This window comes from Beta vulgaris, chromosome 6, assembly GCF_026745355.1.
Source record: "Beta vulgaris subsp. vulgaris cultivar EL10 chromosome 6, EL10.2, whole genome shotgun sequence".
Lineage (NCBI taxonomy): Eukaryota > Viridiplantae > Streptophyta > Magnoliopsida > Caryophyllales > Amaranthaceae > Beta > Beta vulgaris.
This window is the reverse complement of record NC_079207.1, coordinates 9,779,159-9,800,956: the sequence shown is the minus strand read 5'-3', so window position 1 is coordinate 9,800,956 and position 21,798 is coordinate 9,779,159. Positions and strand designations below refer to the sequence as shown.

At 33.9% G+C, this 21,798-nt stretch overlaps 1 protein-coding gene across 1 annotated transcript; it reads left to right on the top strand.

The window, feature by feature from the left end:
* The first annotated feature begins 9,553 nt into the window (after positions 1 to 9,553).
* On the top strand, positions 9,554 to 21,202 carry LOC104895626 (patatin-like protein 1). The gene is made up of 7 exons (XM_010682187.3): positions 9,554 to 9,839; positions 10,411 to 10,592; positions 16,553 to 16,739; positions 19,527 to 19,688; positions 20,366 to 20,656; positions 20,743 to 20,918; positions 21,009 to 21,202. Exons 1-7 carry the CDS (start codon positions 9,699 to 9,701, stop codon positions 21,082 to 21,084), a joined length of 1,215 nt encoding a protein of 404 aa, XP_010680489.2. The 5' UTR covers positions 9,554 to 9,698; the 3' UTR covers positions 21,085 to 21,202.
* The last annotated feature ends 596 nt before the right edge of the window (positions 21,203 to 21,798 follow it).

Sequence of the window (21,798 nt, the reverse complement as noted above, 5' to 3'; positions counted from 1 at the left end):
TAAACCAATGACTGAATTTTAAAAAGAAGATTTTGAAAAATATGAAATCAATGCCATGGCTGTCAAAATATTGCATTGTGGTCTTGGACCTCATGAACATAATAAGGTCATGGGGTGTAAGAGCGCAAAGCAAATTTGGGATCTCCTTCAAGTGACCCATGAAGGAACTAATGAGGTTAAGCGTTCCAAAATCGATCTTTTAATGTTAAAATATGAACGCTTTGAAATGCAACCAAAAGAAATAATTCAAGATATGTTTACACGATTTACTACCATCACTAATAGATTAGTTTCTCTTGGAAGAATTATTCCCACTGATGAACAGGTTAGGAAAATCCTAAGGAGCATGTATGCCGAGAACAAAGGTCATTGCTTTATTCGAAACGAAGGACTTTACCAAGTTAAATATTGAACAATTGGCAGGATCTTTGATTACCCACGAATTGCATCTAGGAATTGTTGTCCCTGAGAGTTCCAGAAACCAAGGAATAGCTCTTAAGGCAAAGGAACTTGATGAGTCAGAACCTGATGAAGAAGAAGCTGTAATGCTTGTTAGAAAGATGAAAAAGTTATACAAGAATTACATGCCTGGAAACCATGAAGGAAGGAACTCGGGTAGAAAACCAGCTAGTTCCAAAACTAAAAATGGTTGTTTTAAATGCGGAGAAATTGATCATCACATAAGAGACCGTCCCCTTTGGGAAAACGTGAAAGGAAAAGGCAAAGGCAAGGAATTATCTAAAGATAGATACAACAAGTCGACTTTTGCCAAACCTAACTTCAAGAAAGCCATGATAGACGCGTGGGAAGAAACAGATTCTGAAGACGAAGAGGAACAACCTGATGAAGACACTATAAACCTCTGTCTCTTTGCAAAATTAAATAAAACTGATACAGTTCCATTTAATGAGATAAAATCCACTACTCTTCAATCTTTTTTCAAAGCCAAATTAATTGAATTATCGTTGAAAACACTAGATGATTATAGAAGACTTGGACTACTAACAAGCCAAAGTGATAAGGCTAAGAAACTTTGGGACAAAGGAATTGCTCAGTTATGTCTAATGTCCAAATTTGACTTCAAGTCTAAAACTGAATTATTTTTAATAAGTCCAATGTGTTCAAGAAAGGAACTCATGAAAATGTGGGTTCCTAATTCTAATAATTAGACGTTATGATCGCCTTAGTGAGGGGGAACAATATATGGCACCTGTTGTTCTTTGCGTTTATCTAGTGAAGTATTTAAATTTCTCTCACTAAAAAGGCATAAAAATTGTAGAGATGATTTTGTTAAGTAAGTTATGATGTCTTGTTTTTCTCTAAATGGCAAATTTATCTAGCGTGTATAATGTAGAGTTTTAGTGATATGTTTTCCATATAAATGTGTGTCACCATAATTGTTTCTATGTTTTATGCATAGTCATGAGTTAAATTTAAAAAATGACTCACTGATTTCTTTGTAATATTACCCTTACTGTCCATATTGCTAATTGTTAGTCAAAAGGAAGAAGAAGTAAAAAGTGTAGTTTCTTTCATTCAAGGAACTCATTTGTTATACATTCCACCCACACCAAGTGCATTACGTATGAATGTCCAATTATGTGTCTAAACGAGCAATATTATTCTCTAAATTATCAAACCTCATATACCATCATTTATTTTTAAAGATCTAAAAAATTAATCAAAACCTTTCATATCAAATTTACATACCTTTTTCTTTCTATTCAGTTCACCATATATCCAAATTCTTCAATTTGTGTTCCTCCACTATAACTTTAAATATTGTTGATGATGCAACATTTGAGGGGGAACTAAGGAAAGAAAAACAAAATTTTGAGGGAAAATAAGTTGATATGGAGATGAAAAAGCAGAGATTGAGGGAGACAAAGAAGAAATAAAAATATGCGAGCAAACATGAGAATAAAAGGAGAGATGTGTGAGAGGGAGATAGAGAAGAGATCATCGTTCCATAAGTTATTCAAGTTCCTACTTCTACAAAGCTATCATAAAATCTATGGGTTCTAGTAGTTTCATGTATGTTCCTTTAGTATCAAATCTATAGTAAATAAAAGGAATTAATTAGTTTCTTGAAACTTAAATCAAGGAACAGACAGCGGAATATATTCAAAATATCAAAAAAGAAGTAAGGAACTGCATGTTATTTGAAAGAAACTAAGGTGTGTTTTCAAAGGCATATCACAAAGTAAACTGAAAGTTTAGGAAAGGTAATGTTGGAGGAACAAGTGACCAATTCATTTTTTTTCTTAGCTTATTCCTACCATTCTTTCATAAACACGAGCCTTTGATCTTCTCTTTATATTTTATTGGACATTCTTTTTATTTTCTAATGGATTGCACTTTGGTAAAGTGGTGGTTTATGTTTAGTATGCTTTACCTACTTTAACTAATTGATTAACATGTGCATGAGGATGGCTAATATTACTAGATTGATGTTTGAGCAAATTGAAAAATTTAAACTCATGTTTGACCACTAATTATATATTTATGGTGGTGTAGTGTCACTATAAGTTTGGAAGATTGATCAAAAATTCTTGAAAAATAATACGCTTTTTGATGATGTCAAAAGGGGGAATAAAGTAGCTTATTTATTGTCGTTCATTCTCTACTTAAAATGATCTTGCATTGTTATATTACATTTTATTTGTGTTAGTTTCTATATTACTTTGCCTTGGTTTGTCATCACCAAAAAGGGGAAAATTGTTGAGCCACTATGGGTTTTGATGATGACAAACTAAAGTAATAACTAATAAAGTTTATAAGTTTTATGTGTGCAAGGTTCAGTGATTACTAATGTTGCTTTATAAAGATAAGGAAAAATTGTTAGAAACTACCTATTAAAGACACTTTTTTTAAAAAAACTACCTAATATCATGTTTATTTTACAAAACTACTTTATAAGTGGAAAAACTTTAAAAGCACTACCTAATTCAGAATTTACTAACCATGGTTAACTATTTCCTTCAATTGTCACTCTAATATAAGATTACTAAATACCCCTTTAAAGTACCCAACCCTCTTTGTTAATTTCCCTCACAGCGGCATTTAACTATTGAATACCCCTTAAATCGTTTGTGTAATTTCTTCTCCCAACCTTTTGCTTCACCAATTATTCTTCATTATGAGTAATAAAAGCAGATAGAAATTGGGTTTTGAGTCATTAATTGATGTCGTTGATGATGATGAAGAATATGGTTTGATGATGGTGCAAAGCTTGCTCTACTCGACACTTATACTGCTGGTTTGTTTTTGGGATTGACTTTTGAGGAAGAGATAGAGCATCAAGTGATCAAGAAAGTGATGATATCATAATTGTAACGTACTGAATTTAGGGGGGTATTTTCATAATTTTATATTTGAGGGATAATTGGAGGGAGTAGTTAACCATAGTTAGTAAATTCTGAATTTGGTAGTGCTTTTTAAAGTTTTTCCACTTATAAGGTAGTTTTGTAAAATAAACATGATATAAGGTAGTTTTTTTTTAAAAAGTGTTTTTAATAGGTAGTTTCTAACAATTTTTCCTAAAGATAATAAGTGAAGTTCCTGAGTTGGAACTCCAAGAGAAGAACGAAGTTTCTAAGCGATGATTCAATTACAGTTCTTGTTCAATAGTTCTACAAGGAACTGTCTGCTGTTCCTTTCCAGATGCATTTGGTTTCACAGTTCCTCAGGAACTACCTGCTGCATCAGTTCCTCAGAAACTACCTGCTGCATTCGTGCTTTATAGTTCCTTCAAGGAATGGGACGTATTAATCTTCAGAGTTGAAGATTTAAAGGGATGACATGAAGTCTAAGTTCAAGAGTATGTACTTAGGATTTATGTAAGTAATTTACGTTGCTTTATACTAAGGAATTTAATTAATACAACAGTGGTTTTAAAAAGTATTTAACAGAGAGTTTTTAGAAAATATTGTTAATAAATAAAATAGTTTTTATTTTGAATAAAGATCCTTTCTTTGTTACTGGATAAATAAAAAATGGATTTCCTAAATAAATTCCTTATTTCTCTCAACTGTTTAAAATCACGTACTGCTAGTGGATTGTCCATTACTTTGCTTGTTCCTCAAGAAGGATGAACGTGGATGATTCTATGTGGGTTACTGCTTCACACTTAGTGGAGGAACAAGTGGAACTGACATGAGAAGACTTCACTATAAAAAGAGAAGTCTGCCTCATTACAATCCACCAACTGAAAACATATTTCTATTGCTAAATCTTAAGTGTTTTATTGCACTTTTAAGTGAGTTCCTAAGTTCCTTAAGTATTTGAGTTCAACGTGATTACTAGCGTTTTCACAAAATTTTGAGTTGTAATTTGGGGTTCAAGCACTAGTAGAAAAAGGTTAATTTGCGTCGCCCCATTTGCGTCGCACAAACACGGAAACGACGCACAAATACCATTTGCGTCGCATGCAACAACGAATCGACGCACAATATCACTGCATAAGCACCATATACGAGCTATATGCGTCGTACCCTATTGATGGGCGACGCATATAGCCCATATGCATCGGACATTGAGACACATCCGACACACATCCCTGCATTCAGGTGACAAATTTTTAAGCCCTATCTGCGTCGCACTATAACAATGTACGTTGCAAAAGGATCATGTGCGTCGGACCCCTTGGCCCATCCGACGCACATCATCCAAAAGCCCCTTTAAAATTTTCGCTCAAACCCCTAAACCCTAAAATTATACCAGCCGTCTCTCACCCTCCCCCCTCTCTCTCTCACCCTCTCTAAACAGCGAACCCTAAAATTTCTTTTCTCCTCTCTAACTGCTGCCTTCAATTTCCTCTCTCCCTCCTAAATTCCTCAAACTCCTCTCTGATTCGCCGCATCTTTCTTTTCTCTCTCCTCGTCGCGATGGTCATCGACACTCTATTTCTCTCTCTTCGTCGCGATAGTTCGTGGGCTTCGTCGCGCACTTTTTCGTCGCGGTGGCCTGGTTCGTCGGCACTTGTTCGTCGCGATAGTTCTCTCTATTTCTCTCTCTTCGTCGCGATAGTTCTCTCTCTTCGTCGCGATAGTTCGTGGGATTCGTCGCGCTGGTTCGTGGCGGTTGTTCGTCGATTGTTGCTGTTCATTGCTCTATTTTGTGTTACAACCATCAAGAAGCCACGATGATTTCAGATCTCATGTCATCAACGAAAAGTTTTCAGATCTCAGGTTTTTAGGATTTTTTGTTGTTGTATTTTGAGAGATTTGTTTTTTAGGATTTTAGAGCATTTTTTTTTTGGATTAACGAATTGTTGCATCAATTCGTGTTGTATTTCTACATTTTTTCAGATCTGCATGCTTCTTTTCTCAATTTTTTGTTGTTTATTCTTCATTTTTGTATATATTTTGTCGAATTTTCAGTTATTTCTGTATCTTCTCAAACATATTTTTTAGCTTATATTTTTTTATATATTTTTTTCGCCTCTTAAGTATAGTAATTTAGAATTGATGATGTTGGTGTGAGTATACATCTTGTTGTATCTATTCTGTTTTAGTTTCGTTTCTGTATCTGTTTGTTGTGTTCAGTTCAACAAATTTTATTTTTTTTTTGTTAAAAAATCGCAAATTTGCGTCGTGTATTGAGCCTTATGCGACGCAAATGATGATTTTTTTAAAAAAAAAAAAATCAATTTGCGTCGGATGTGGTACTATATGCGACGCATATCTTCCTTTTTTTGGGTGTAAAACAAGGTTGTATAAGAAATGCGTCGTACCGTATAAAGGTGCGACGCAAATAGGTGAACCATCTGCGTCGTTTTCGCATACGACGCAGATCGATTCTGAGTCATTTGCGTCGAGGGCTTTGGCGTCGCACCGGAGTCCGACACAAATAGGCGCCTCACATCCGACGCAAATTGCTTTTTTTGTACTAGTGAAGGGTTGAGTGACTCTTGTAAGACTTAGAGTTAAGTTAGTGCCTGTAGGCTTCGGAGTAGAAGCAAGAGAGAGAAGAGTTCCAGTAATCAAAGGGGATTACTTTGGGGAACTTGAGTTTGAGAGGAACTCAAGTTAGAGAGAGTAGAGTTTCAGTAGTCGAAGGGGACTACTGTGAGGAACTTGAGTTCGAGAGAAACTCAAGAAGTTTCCTCAATTTTATATTTATCTGTCTATCTGATTACTGTTCCTTTATTGTTTTAAAATTCCGCAAGAAACTTTGCTAAAAGTTTCAAGTAAAATTCACCCCCTCTTATACGTGTTCCATTGAAGTATCATACTGGATTTTGGCTCTTCATCTCCTCCACTGCCAGCACTTCCTTCGTTTGCATCCCCTTCTCCATCCGACTCACTAGCTTATATTCACTAGTATACTTATATGGTTTAGAAATATGGTGCTCAGACTCGGGTACCCATGTCTGAAACGGGTATGTGTCCGAGTTTTTATGGAACCTTTTCAATATTTTGGCCCAAAACGAAGTGTCCAAGTGTCGCACCCACATCCGAGTGTCGAGGATACGACACGACCGAGTACTTGAGGTGAAATGAATAATATGAGCAACATAGGTTTAGAATACCAAGTATAAGGTTACAATATTATAGGGGTTTAGGGAGGGTTCTAGTGTATAGGTTAGGTTTTGAATTTCAGGTTATTAGCTAGATTTAGGGTTTTGGGCATAGGGGTATAGAAGTACGAGGTAAGGCTTTTAGGTTCGTTTGATTCATCTTATCTGATCTGATTTGATCTTATCTTATATATCTTTTTTTTTTCCTTAAATGAGTGAAGATAAGTTAAACCATCTTATCTTATTTTATTATTTTTTTAAATGAGTGAATATAAGTTAAACAAAATATCTTATCTTATCTTGTATGATCTTATATGATTTTATAAGATATTAAATAAGTTAAAATAAGTTGAATAGAACAAGACTTTAATTACAAAAATAAGGTTGTAATTAGCTACAATCAAGGGTTTTATTCTCGCTATTTATAGAATCATCATATGTAATTATATGTATGTTTTGTATTAAATAAATATTTACTAATTTTCTTGTCTTTGTTTTACCGTGATTCTACATGGCCTATGAATCACTGTTGGGGGCTGCAATGACATATGTCATACTTATGGTAGAAAGACATGTGGTACTTATTTTGTAGTAGAGTTATGGTAAGTATAATATATTAGAGTATTATGTTGATAAGGAGTCTCGTATTATATTCCTATCTGTTAAGTTGTTAGTAAATCTAGTTCAGTAAAGATTTCTGATATTAGGTTGTATATATATATATGCCTCTAAAGTTTAACGAGAAGTTTGATAAGTTTCCCATATTTTAAACCTTAACATGGTATCAAAAGCAAGTTAATTAAGATCTTGGGTAAAACAACTCGAACAATATTGTTCTCTTGCGTTTGGTTTGAGTTTTAACCCACCGGCCGGATTGTTTTCCTTCAAAGTTGAGATTTTTTTTTGCCTGCTTTGATCTCGGCTCTTCCGCTACTATCTTCGCTTCTCCAAGTGTGCAGTCTTGTCCTGCGTAGGTGCTTGTCTTTCTGGACTGATTTCGTTTGACCTAATTTGCTGCTGCTGCGTTCCCTATTGTTGGTGCGTGGTCTACGAATTCTCTTTTGTTTTGTGTTGTCTGCTGCTTATTTTTTATTGTTGTTTGTTTGCTTTATTGTGCAAGTTCTCCACAAACTTTTTGACAGGTGGTTTTGCAATTTCTTAAGTCTACCTTACGTGTCTTTGTAACGAACGCCATTGTAATTTCTCTGCCTTGGGTTTTCTTTGTTTCTTCAATTTTGTCTTCTGCTTTGTGCGAGTGTGGAGTTGTTGCTTTGTGCGAGCGTGTTTTGTTTGTGCGAACTTCTGCTGTCACGTTTTGTTTGTGGAATTGCTGTCACGTTTAATTACCATTCAAGTGTGATCTCCTTCTAGTAGATTGTGATCTTGCTTGTGGTATATTGGATGGTGTGAGCCCCAGACGTGATCTTGTTCGGTTGATGCGGTTGTGCATCGTTTCTCCAAAACCCTAGTTGGTTTGGTGCCGTTACGCATCGTTATTTTGATGGGTTATGGTGGCCCATCCAAGCTATTGTGTTGGTGCGGTTGTACATAGTTGATGCCCTAAGTGACGAATTGAATCATGAAGGTTGGTTGGTTGTCCATAATTCAAAAAGGGTATTTCTTGGTTGTCCCTAATCCAAAATGGTGTGTATTGGTTGTCCCTAATCTTAAAAGCTGGTTATTGAAGGCGTTGATTTCACGTCTTATTGGTCTCCTAGTAATTCTTTTATATATTTTTTCAATTGGAGTGTTGGTGTTACTATCCTATGATTGAGGGGGAGTATTAGAGTTATGGTAAGTATATTATATTAGAGTATTATGTTTGGAGTATTATATTTATTAGGAGTCTTGTATTATATTCCTATCTGTTAAGTTGTTAGTACGTATATCTAGTTCAGTAAGGATTTCTGATATTAGGTTGTATATATATATTCCTCAAAAGTTTGATAAGTTTCCCATATTCTAAACCTTACTACTTTGAGCGAGTGAAATGTGGCAGAAGCTAATTTCTTTTATGTATATTGATGATATACACAGAATGCATGCATGTGTTTATAGAAGACTTACCATTCAAAATCAACAATATACATGGATTAGAACAATTTTTAAAATGTACTTCAATTTTCTCTCACTGGACTTGGAAACGATTGGGGAGAAGAAGGTGGTGGGACACCGTGTAGGAGGAGAAGACTGAAGAGAAGACATACACCATACCTTTCCAGAAGAAGTAAGGATAGAGTATGTGTGTATGTATTAGCTAGGCAGACTGTTGGAGTCTAGAGGTTGAGATGTGGAATAAGAAGGAGAATAATACGGGTGAGAGGTTTTAGTTAATTGTCAAATGTTGCGCTCTAGCATATGTCCTTATTGATAGATGACTGTCAAAGTTTTTGATCACTAGCTCCTTATTTCACTACTAAACTAGTTATTAGTCCCGGGCAATGTCCCGGGTAAGAAAATTATCATTTATTAATATTGTACTTTGATATGATAGCACTAAATACAACTTGGTCTAGTGGTTAAAACTTTAGTACATGAACTTGAGGTCATGGGATCAAAACCTATACTATGCAATTTCTAATTTTTTTATTGTACATGGATTACATGAACTACAACTCCCTAGGGAGAGCGCCACGTGGCACCGTTCCTGATTTACGCACGCCTTTTAATATATTAGTATAGATACTAATTACACTAATCAACTATACATACATGATACACCCACACACATATATATACATATACGAGAACGAGGGTAACCTAGTGGTTAATGCTTCTCTCCCGGTTCCAAGAGATCCTGTGATCGATTCTGACCCTTGACAAGTTGGGTTCTCCTTTATTCCCCAAACTTGTCACACGCACACACGTCGCTGTCATAGAGATGTCATCATTAATTAAGTTTAAGTTAAAAATTTATAATAAATTAGTTAAGTGTATGGCATGCATGTATAGTTGCTTCCATCAATTAATTCCTCCTAAAATTAAATAGTTAGCTTACCAGTCCACAATGTAGGAATAAGAATAAATGGGGGAAGTAGTGTGAATATATTATATAATATGATAGTCTCGCGGCTATTAAGAAGACGATTTTTGCTAAGTTGGTTATGGTGTGTTGTTTCTTCTTTTTTTTCTCTCTCGCTCAGGTAATTAGGTTGGTGTTTGAGAAATAATACTAAAAATGACGAACTTACAAAGCTCTCCTCCATCCTTCAATTACTACAACAGGAAGAAATTGGTCACAATCCTTAGCATCGACGGTGGTGGTATTCGAGGCATTATTCCTGCTGTCATTCTTGCTTTTCTTGAGCGACTTCTTCAGGTACGTACATAAAACATAATCATATTACATAGACATATCTCCTATATATCCATTCATCTCTCACACTCATTTGTACTCATTTAACGTGTGAATCGTGCATATCACATCCAACAATGTGATTTTGATATGAATAATGATAATTAGGTTCCTAGTAGAGTTGGGCATGATGGTCGGGATAGTCCAACACGTTTCACCATGAGTTTATTTCTACACGATACAATTTTGTCCGAAAGTGAAAGACACTGTTATATATAGACATCATTTTTAAAATTTGGCATAAATATGAGAACTATGAAATTTCTATCTTGTTAGCATTGATACCTTGTAAAATTATGCAATCGTGCATGCACCTAATGAATAATAACAATAAACAATAAAGTAACTAATTAAGTATAATGAGTAGTGTACATGTGCACAATAATTTTAGATGCGAAATGAAAATATTATTTACTACGTTCATAATATGTTAAAAACAGCACTCCTGAGACATAATGTGATGCATAGTTTCCCCGCACAAAACAATTAATTAATATGATGTCAGGTTAATTGGTTATAATGATTAATTATGTAGGAGTTGGATGGAGAGGAAGTAAGACTAGCAGATTATTTTGATGTGATAGCAGGAACAAGCACGGGAGGGTTGATTACAGCCATGTTAACTGCACCAGATGACTATAATCGTCCTCTATATGCTGCGAAAGATATCACAACATTTTACTTGAAGCATGGTCCTCAAATATTTCCTCAGGAAAGGTAACAAATTTAAATGTCAGAATATTCCGTACCACAATATAATTTTTAATAAGTAGCCTATAAATCATAGTCACACACTAAGCATGGCAATTTTATTAAAAGGTCAATTGAATTTTTATTAAATCTTATGGGATAAAAAATTAGAATTCATTGGATGGAAAAACGAATGAAAAAGGTTGTGATTTTTGTTCCATCATTAAATCGAAACAAAAAGACAAGTCAAAGTAAAGGCTTATTATTTGTCGTTTATAAATATCCAAATTTTAATACCCAATACCCAATTACCCATAAATAGTTCGAACCGTCTACGCACAATAATCAATTTTCGCGCCAATTGTTTGAAAGGGAACCGTACCCTCTCTTATCCATAGGAGTATTCATAGGTGGTTAACCGTCTCGAAACAACGTTTTAGTTCGGTAATCGAAAGTTTCTGTATGTTCGCTCTTTTTGCGAACCGTAACCGTTTAGACCGATTACTTCCTAAGCGGTTAACGGTACATTTTTCGGTTAACTATTAACCGTTATCTAAGTTATACTATTGTGTTTTACTTAATGTACATATATTTTCAATATTTGTGTGCATACATATACTCTAATATAAAGTGTATTATAAAGTGGATAATAAATCCATTGAAAAACATAACTAATACTAAGAATTCACTCTATTTCCTAATTATAGTGTTTATATTAGTACTAGAGTTTTCAAATAATTACATACTTCCTCTAATTGTTGTAACTTAACAACAAATATTAGAATTAATGTAATTGTTTGAAAATATTTCACAACAATTAAATAGAGAAAAAAAATATTTTGGTATTTCGGTTAACAGTTCACTCAAAAATCATAACCGTAATGACTGTACCGTTTAACCGGTTTGGTAAGTGCACCTTCAAAAAAATCTTTGTCGGTACGGTAACCACCCATTTAGACTGATTTTTCGATATTTTGGTACGGTTTATCGATTTTAGTTTTTTATAAACACCCCTACTTATCCATAATGGTGTATAAATAAATGTTACCCACAAAATTCAAATATACTACAAATTTCTTCATATACTATATCATGAAATAATTATTATGACATATATATATATCAATACATCAAATATGTCGTCATAAAGAATCCAGTTAATTGTTTGAGCATGTAACTGGTGAGCTATCAATTGTTCATCACTTTCTAAATTCAAACGCGAGGAAGTGATACTAGCAGATTATACTATATCATCATGTTCGCCAATGAAGGTATGCAATGTATATGCTAGGGTAGTATGCTACTACCGCACATGACCCTGAAATTCGATTTTCATTGTTTTTTTTAGTTGCATTGTCCTATTTGGCTATTTGACATACTTTAGTAACCTTTTTTTAAAAATATTGTTAATATTTTGTAATATATATAAATATTTTATATCTTTAAAGTATACATAAATATTTTATTGTAGGATTAATCTTAATAATTAGTAAGGGACTTCCAACATGTTTGATGTCGCCTGTATTTTGCTGACCAAGTTTAGAATAAAAATTGATAGGTTGTTTCTAACATCTTTTTGCCGGCCACCAAGCTGGAGATGTAGACATATAGAAGTAGTTTATGATCTTCCCACTTTGAACTGGTTATACATACATTGATTAGTGATTACAAGTCTTTGTTAGTTGATTGCTCGATCGATTCATGTCATCTTGTCAACTACAGCGACTTTCGTAACTATTGTGTATATTATATACTCCCTCCTTACCAATCTAGATGCAATTGTTTTCTTTTTCATGGTTTCTCCGGACACACACTTTGCATCTATGAATTTATATTAGTAGAATAATTAGTTATAGATGCTATATTATAAATTTATACACTATTGAAACAAATCTAATATGATCTCTACATGATAATTTTTTTGCGGTTTTTCACCAAATGCCTCCGAGTTTTCACGAAATTCACGAGTACCCTCGCACTTCTGAAAATGCACGAAGTACTCCTCAGCTTCAACATAATACACCCAAATGTCCTTAATGACTAACGGTGTTGTTAACCGTCGTTAGTCATCAATCCTAATTTTCTATTTTAAAATCCTAATTAACATTTAATCCTAACTCCTATATCTAACCCTAATCCTTAACCCTAAACCCTAAACCCTAACCCCTGACCCAAACTCTAAACCCTAATGCCTAACCCTAACCCTAACCCCTAACCCCTAACCCCTAAACCCTAAACCCTAAACCCTAACCCTAACCCTAACCACCAGCCCACCAACCCTCCCCAACCATCCACCTACCCCACCCCCTCGCAGCCCACGCAGTCGCCACCTTCGCAGCCCACTTTGCCGCGCAACCCCCTTCCCCTCGTTGGCGCTGTAGTTTCTCCCTGTTCTCATCTTCGTTGTTCTTCGTGCTAGGGTGGGTGTTTTTTTCGTGGAAGTGAACAACCCAGAAGCAATATTATCGGGGAGGGTGGGGGGATTCGACGGGGCGGGGGCGCTACAGGAGGGTCGACGGGGGTGGGGCCGCTGCGGGAGGGTGGGGGAGGGGGGAGCTGCTGGGGCAGTGGGAGGGAGCGAGGGGGAGGGTTAGTGTTAGGGTTTAGGTTTAGGGGTTAGGGTTAATTAGAATTTAAATCAGATAATTAAGGTTAATGATTAATGACAGTTAGCATCGTTAGTCATTAAGGGTATTTGGGTGTATTATGTTGAAACTGAAGGGTACCCCATGTATTTTCAAAAGTGCGAGGGTACCCGGTGAATTTCGTGAAAACTCGAAGGTATTTAGTGAAAAAATCGTTTTTTTTTTTTATATCAGAAAAAAATATGGTTAGTTAACGTTGATGATCTTTATCCCTGGAAAAACAAATGTTGCAAGTAATATGGAATTAACAAAGGAAGTTATATTTTTCTTGGAAGAGAACCATAGATGTCTCTTTCCTTGAAGTACAATTAGGATGTCAGTGGGTAATGGACCCTACTCAAGTATGTGGATCCAGATCAGTTTTTAGCGATTTGGATCCTCAAATTTTGGATCCAATTAATACGGAGAGGATCTGGATCATGTCCTAAATTATTACCTGGAATCGTATTGATTTACCCGTTTTTTAAAGTTATTTTAAAATATATAATTAAAAGGGTAAAACTTAAAACCCAATGCCCAACCCGTTACACACTTATATGTATAATTTTAATATATAATCAAGATGTAACATTGTAAATTATATTTTGATTGTTTATGAGAATTGTAACATTATTGAGGTTTGTTATTTATTTGTGTCAAACTCTTAATGTTATTTATGCTTGGATTTGTTGTATTAAGGTTGAATGTTTGTTTCCTTCAACATCGATAAATGAAGATGCTAAATGGTGTTGTTTTGTTTTTAAAATCTTTAATTATTGTGAAAATTATGGTCGTTTGAAGAAAAATAGGGTAGGATTCGTTTTGGACACGAACTCGTAGGATCCATTAGACTTTTGCAATTTTGTTATTCCAATGAACATTTGCAATTTTGGAATGAACATTTGTGGGACTCACCCCAATTTCTCTTTCCTCAACTTTTTCACCCCAAGCCATGTGCGTTGTAAACCAATAAACATCCACTTTATTCAATGGACATTGTAGTATAATGAACACACGCTATTGTTGATTGAACATTTGCAATTTTGAAATGAACATTGATGAGAAATTTAGTGTAATAAACACATTCTCTCTGTTGAATGAACAAATGTATTTTTGGATTGAACATTTTCGATTAATTCTAAAATTCGGTATGTTTCGAATTTTAAAAATTCAATTGGCGATGATTTTCAAAATTCAAATTTCAAAATATTTTTCAAATTACAGTTTTTCATTTCTCACTTCATTAATATATTGTTGATTCAAATTGTTAGTTTATTCATCCAATTCTTCAAAATGTTCTTTCAAATTACTTTTATGTTCATTATGATGAATATTCATATTGTCATTATTATTCTATATAATGTACAAATATGATTTGCAATGAATAACATACTATCTATAATGAATATCCCAATTGAATAGTTATATAATTATCAAAAGATAAGTAATTACAAAAGATGGTTAATTCAAAATGTAATATGTACCCAAATGTAGAAATATAATCAAAATAATGCAATATATTTCATATGAACGCCAAGGTCTTATTACCAAAGAACATGTATTGCTAATTAAACACTATTGAGTTCATTAAGAAGTTATTCTTGCTTCTGAGCTTCCTTCTATTTTCGATTGATTTGATTAGTGAGATATCGACACCATAACGTACGTATCATTAGTTGTCAGAACTAGTCGAATTGAACTGATACAAGAAAGAAAAGAGCTATAATTAAAACAAAATTATCCAAGTTTATAATACAATGAACATAATCTTTCAAATTAAACATACAATTAACACATTCTAATAATACAATGAACATGCTCCCACATACAATAAATATATGACCAAATATAACGAGCATGTGACTAAAATGAACATGATAGTAATACAATGAATATCAGCCTAAAAATGTGCACCTTGCATTTGTAAATAGTAAAAGAAATATCACATAATCATACAAAGAACATTTGAACAAATATCACACATTTATAGACAAATATGATAATCAACCCATCATTAATTCATATCATTTTATTGAATATATTACAAACACATAATGAATATATGACTGAAATGCAACAAACATCTAACCAAGTGTTTCAGTGAACATATGCTAATAAGACAATGAACATCTGCCATAATAATTCATGTTATTAATGCAATTAATATGTTTCAAACACACAATGAACATATGAGAAACTGTACATAACATCTGAACAAACACATAAGAAATATATGGCTAAATATAATAAACATATGACCAACACGAATCCAATGAGTACATTATAATAATACAATGAAGATATATTTACAGTACAATGAACATTACCTGTTTTTTTTTCTAGATGTCGAACTCGTTCATCGCCTTTATTCATTGGGCTCTCTCATTTGTTCATTGGGACATCAATTGCAAGGTTGTTTTCATTTTTCACAAACCACGATCAAGATCTTCACTAGAAAAGAGAGAAAAAAATAAGAAATGAAAATGCAAAATTTAAAAAAAAAGGTTCTCTTTTCTCATCAAAAGCATGGATCTAATACCTTATGTTGTCGATTTTGCTTTGCAACTCGTTGTATTCATCTTCATGTACGAAAATTCTGTAAAAAATGAAGAATTTAAAAAGTTTGATGAGATAGGTTAGAGAATAGTTAGAGAGATGTTGGAGGATTTGGGGAGAAGAGATAGAAAGTCTCTGAAAATTTATGTGGGAAAATAAAAGTAATGAATTCAAAAAATAAATTTTATGTTTTTTGGTGTTCATTGTAGAGATATTCATTTAGTTTGTATTTGATTTAAGGGTAATGCTAAATGCAGCCCTTAGGGCTGCATATAAGCATTAAATACCTTTCCTAAACTAGTATAAAGTTGGTTATTTATGACAAAAAGCATGCATTTATCAAGGTCATTAATGCTTGTTTTACAAAATAATTTTCATTTATAGGTTCTTATATGCAGCCCTAAGGGCTGCATTTAGCTTTTCCCTTGATTTAATGAATATGCGTTTTATATTTTGTTAACTTGTGCACACCTTTCCTTGCATATACCCGTGCGCACTATCTACCTACGGGTCATTTGCTTGAAAAGGGCATAAAGGTGATGACACTGTTAAGAATGAAACAAGAAAGATCGTATATTTGTTGGTAACTTGGTACTACAATACTACCTGGCTACCTGCCTTATTAACTCTCCCTTTTATTAGATTTTTCGTTAGTTAATAACTCTCCCTTTTATTAGATTTTTCGTTAGTTAATAACTCTCTCGGGATATTGAATCTACTTTGTTGGTTATAAGTTACTATTATAGTAGGGGTTTAACTATTATTAAGTGCAAAATTACACATAATTTGTTTTTCTTCCATTTGCAGGGGACCACTTGCTCAGCTGATTAGCTTCATCAAAGCAATGACAGGGCCAAAATATGATGGCAAGTATCTACGCCATATGCTAAGGGAAAAATTAAAAGAGACAAGGTTGCATCACACACTAACAAATGTTGTCATTCCAACTTTTGACATTAAGACCTTCCAACCAGTTATATTCTCTTCCTACAAGGTAAATAAATTATAATCGTGTGATCATATCCAATAATTTTACCTTAAATGAATTTCTATCAACTAATCATTTGGTTTGCTGATGACCATCCTTGATTTGAATAAAGAATATATATATATATATATATATATATATATATATATATATATATATATATATATATATATATATACATATATATATACATATATATATATATAGGGGTAGGATCCGCTGAAAACCGCTCTTAATCTGAAAACTGAAAACGGGGTAACTTTTACTATTTTTAGGGTAACTTTATATACTTTAGGGGTAACTTTTGCCTGTTTTAGGGTAACTTCATTATATTAAGGATAACATTATATATTTCAAGGGCAACTTTATATATGATAAGTGTAACTTTTAGTGCGTTTAGGATAACTTTATTATGTGAGTATTATAAGGGTAACTTTTAATCGTGCATCTGTTTTCAAACACAATTCTCTAACCTAACCCAAGCTAACATAAACAGAAGTAGCAACCCCAAGAGCATAAACACCAATAACAGACCCAATCAAACCACCCCCAACTCTGGCTGCCATTCCAACTCCACCAATCCCTGCAACTCCAACACAAACACTACTCGCCACAAATCTCGACGCATTCGAAACAACAGCATCTGCAAACAAAACTACAACAAACTCCCGAAACTCGTCGGAACTCAGCGTTCCTTCCGCCGAAAAACTCTTTCGAAGTGATCGATACGCGCCGTCGACTTGCGCGCGTGAGGGCGGTGAAGGACGCCACGTTTTGAGGATAGGGGAGGAGGGAGGTGTGGAGGCGGATGGAAGCGTCGGAGATAAGTTAGTAGGCGAAGATGTTGTGGGAAGTTTGTTGAGTTAGGGATTGGAGATCAGAGAAGATGGTGTTGCAGGAAGAGGTGAATTCTGGGGTGGTGCGGAAATGGTTAGGTTAGGTTATCTGTTTTCAGTTTTCAGCCTAGGAGAGGTTTTCACAAGATCCAATTCCTATATATATATATATATATATATATATATATATATATATATATATATATATATATATATATATATATATATATATATATATATATATATATATATATATATATTCATAAATTTTTTTGAATAAAGTGAGTTTATATGAGAATACATACTTACATGAGAAATGAAAATGAATTTTACGCCCTATAACTCTTATGAATAAGTGAGGTAACTCTAATGAAAAAGTGATGTAACTCCAAAAGAATATTAAGAAGAAAAAAATTCAATTTTTTTTTGGGCTCAAAATTTTGTAGAGGGTATAACTCTAATGAACAAGTGTTGTAATTCTAATTCAATCTTGTGCTCGAAATTCATTCTCATTTCTCAGATAAGGAGCATTCTCATGTGATTTTATCCATATATATATATATAATCCATCCGTTTCATTTTAATTGTTATTACACTTACACTTTTCACGCATGCCAATGCAAAACTTTGACGATATATATCTCTAGTTTTGTATTTATAAAAATCATAAAAAGTACATATTAATAAAATACATACTAAGACGAATTTAAGAAGATCCCACATAACTATGTTTTTATTCACGTATAAATCACAAACGAGGGTCAAAGTGCAATTTGTGAATAGTATAAAATGTCAAAGTGTAACAATTAAAATGAAATGGAGAGAATATATATATTCGTGCTCCTTTTTTCTTTATTAGATGATCCTAGCTCTATATACGCAAACTAAGAACTTCAAAATAAAGGAAATAAAGAAATTACTATTTTAATGTTTTCTTTTTGTTTTGTTCCATATATATTTAACCACAGTATTATCGATCTGATAGGCATAAATGCTATACTTAATATGATTATCCAAATAGTTTAATTGAGAGTTTTACTCTTATCATGTCGTCTAGTGTTAAAAATTCTTTAGTTTTATGTCTACTTTGTCGTAGGCTCGTAGCAAGTCCACAAAAGGAGTACAAAGAGGAAGTCGTAGCTATAGTCCGACTGGTCAAGTACTTGATCAAACAGTTTAAGCGGTGAGCCTATTGCATGACTTTTACCTAGGCAACTAGTATATGTCTGGAAAAGTGAATTACGATGTCTCATTTTCATAGTGAAATTTACGATATTCTCTAAGCTTTTATGATAATAGGTAATAGGTGATATATGATGCGAGGTTATTGAAGTGTGTGGATTTTCCTAGTGCCCTTTAGTTACATTGTTAATTTGTTAGAGTTGATTCAAGTAGATTTACAGACCTATATAGGGCCATAACTAAGAGACCATTTTTTTTATTGATGGAAGAAAAGTAGAGAGGATCACTTCAGCAACTACTCCTACTACGAGTAGCTAAGTATGACAGATTTAAAAAATACTCCTTCCGATTATAGAAAATAAGGTCAAAACAAAACAAGTAAACAACATTTTAAGATAGCACATATTTATAAGAACAAAGCTAGAGAACATAGCCTAGGCGAATTCAAATAGACAAATTCGAATCTTATTTACATCGACAAACTCCAACATTTTCATCATTGTTTAAAAAACATATCAAAACATTGAAAATATCAGAACTTCTGTCTGCCTCCTCTCTTTGACCAAAATATGGATTTATACGTAAATAGTTTTACCTTCGTAATTTCAAATTTGTGATTTTGCAGACTTCATTTAACATTTTCATTTGTTTCAATTAAACTTTGCCACTTAGTCAACGGATTAACTACATCCTTCTTTATGCATAAAAAAGTTCATCTATCATGTCAATCAACCCAAGAAGACTCACAAATGTTTTTATCATTTAATTTTTGCAGATTCTAAGTTATCCTGATTTGGATGCGAAATTATCAGATATATGTATAGGCACATCGGCCGCTCCTACCATTCTGCCTTCTTTCTATTTTCAAAATGCATTTGAAAATGGAAAGACAAGGGAATTCAACCTCATTGATGGTGGAATTGTGAGTACAAATCCGGTAAGTCAAGCTCAATCAATCATATTATTATTCTTATGCTTAGAGGATGCACAATAGCATAGTTTCACTTGGGGCAAAGGTGTACCAATGGGTGAGGTTGGTCTTACAATTGGGGTGAGTCAAGGCAAACATGGCTTAATGAGGTTGGGATAATTTGCTCCCCCTCCCCCAACCCATGCATCGGACCACGAGCCCAAGCTAGTAACAAAAGGCTCGTGTAATTTTACAGAGAATGAGCTTCTTGTCTTTGAGGGTGGAACTTTTTTTCCTTCCCAAATGTCCTACTCTTAGAATTGTTATTTACATAACCTACCTTAATCATTTTTTTTTATTAATTTATAAAATAGCTGTTATGTTATTACATAGTAAGTCATTGAATCAAAGTTCTTTTCACGAAAACTCAAAGCTGAAATATAAAAACAGACGAGTTTATTCATCATACACCTGAATGTACCACTGTGTTGGTACATTTTGTTAATTTGGAATCATCCAAATGAGCAATGAGCATAAAAACAATCTTGGATGTAGTGTGTACCATGTTCACAATACACTTATGATAAATTATTTGGATAAGAGCCCGAAAAACCTTTATCCAACAATACTTTAAACCAGCAGATAGGATATTATTTCGTGTATCAATATTTTCATTCTATCTTTTTGTTTTGTTCTCTGGGCAGACTTATCTGGCAATAAATGAAGTTACCAAACAAATGATGAAGGAGAATCCAGATTACGGGACCATCCATAATAAGTTGCTGGTTTTATCGATAGGAACAGGATCAGGAAAAATTGAGCAGAAATACAATGCTAAAACTGCAGGAAAGTGGGGGCTTGTCTCTTGGCTTTTTCAAAATGGATCATCACCAATTATAAGTGTTTTTTATGAAGCCGGGGCTGACTTAGTTGATTACCAAAATAATATCCTCTTCCAATCGTTTCGTTCAGAGGACAAGTACCTTCGTGTTCAAGTAAGTCGCATGATACCCTTCAAATTTAACTTTAATGTAGTAATCCGTTTACGATTAATCGGCACATATTGTTGGAAATAAAACAGGATGACAGCTTAACAGGAACAACTGCTTCAACAGATGTAGCAACAGAGAAGAACTTGGAAAATCTAGTGAAAATTGGTCAAGAATTGCTCAACAAACCAGCCAGCAGGGTAGACCCAGAAACCGGGCATCTGAAAGCAATTCCACACCTTGGTACCAATGCAGATGCTCTTCGAAGGTTGGTTCATAAATTTTATAATATTGCCAATATAAATTGCACATTATTAGTTATTACTACTAAATAGATTAACAAGTCATTAACAAATAGGTTCGCAAAACAACTCTCGGATGAAAGAAAATACCGCAGGGGTAAAGACTCCAATCAGATGCAAGAGTACAGCTGAGCTGACGATGTGCAGGCATTTCTGAGTACTGAGCTGTCTTTGATTGTATACTATATGATAAACGTGTGCAATGTAATTGACCTCAAATCTTCTATCTCATAATTTTTGTACTATTCTATTGGTTGATTATAAATTTGTAACGTTCTAAAGATTATCTTAAAAGGTACTAGACCATAGTACAATACCTGCTAATAATATATAGTAGCATACATTCTTTTTTTGGCTCCCTTCCGGGAACCCGTGGTAAGATGAATTTCCTCTACACTGTCCTCGCACAGGGCCACTCACCAACAAGCCCAACAAGCCCCCTCCTCCCAACAATATTGAAATTTTTGCTTGCACCAAGATTTGAACCTTGGCTTCCCATATGTGAGATAGAAACCATACCATTGGACCCAAGGGTCCTTGGTATATAAAGTAGCATACATGTGACACACAAAGAGAGACAGTAGATGTTGCTTCAGGTAATGCAGAAACCTCCTATATGATCAACATAACTATGTATATCTATACTTCTTTCCCTAGATAAGCAAGAATTTATGGAGGCTAAATATCCTTGTGTCCCTGTAATGCTTATACAAGAAGATGCAGAATAGAAAAGCTCAGAGCCAGATACTCTCTTAATACACCCAGGAGTAACATGAACTTGCTACCATATTCAACACATTTAAGCCAGAAGGTAAAACACAGAAGTCCGAAAGTAAAGACAGCAAG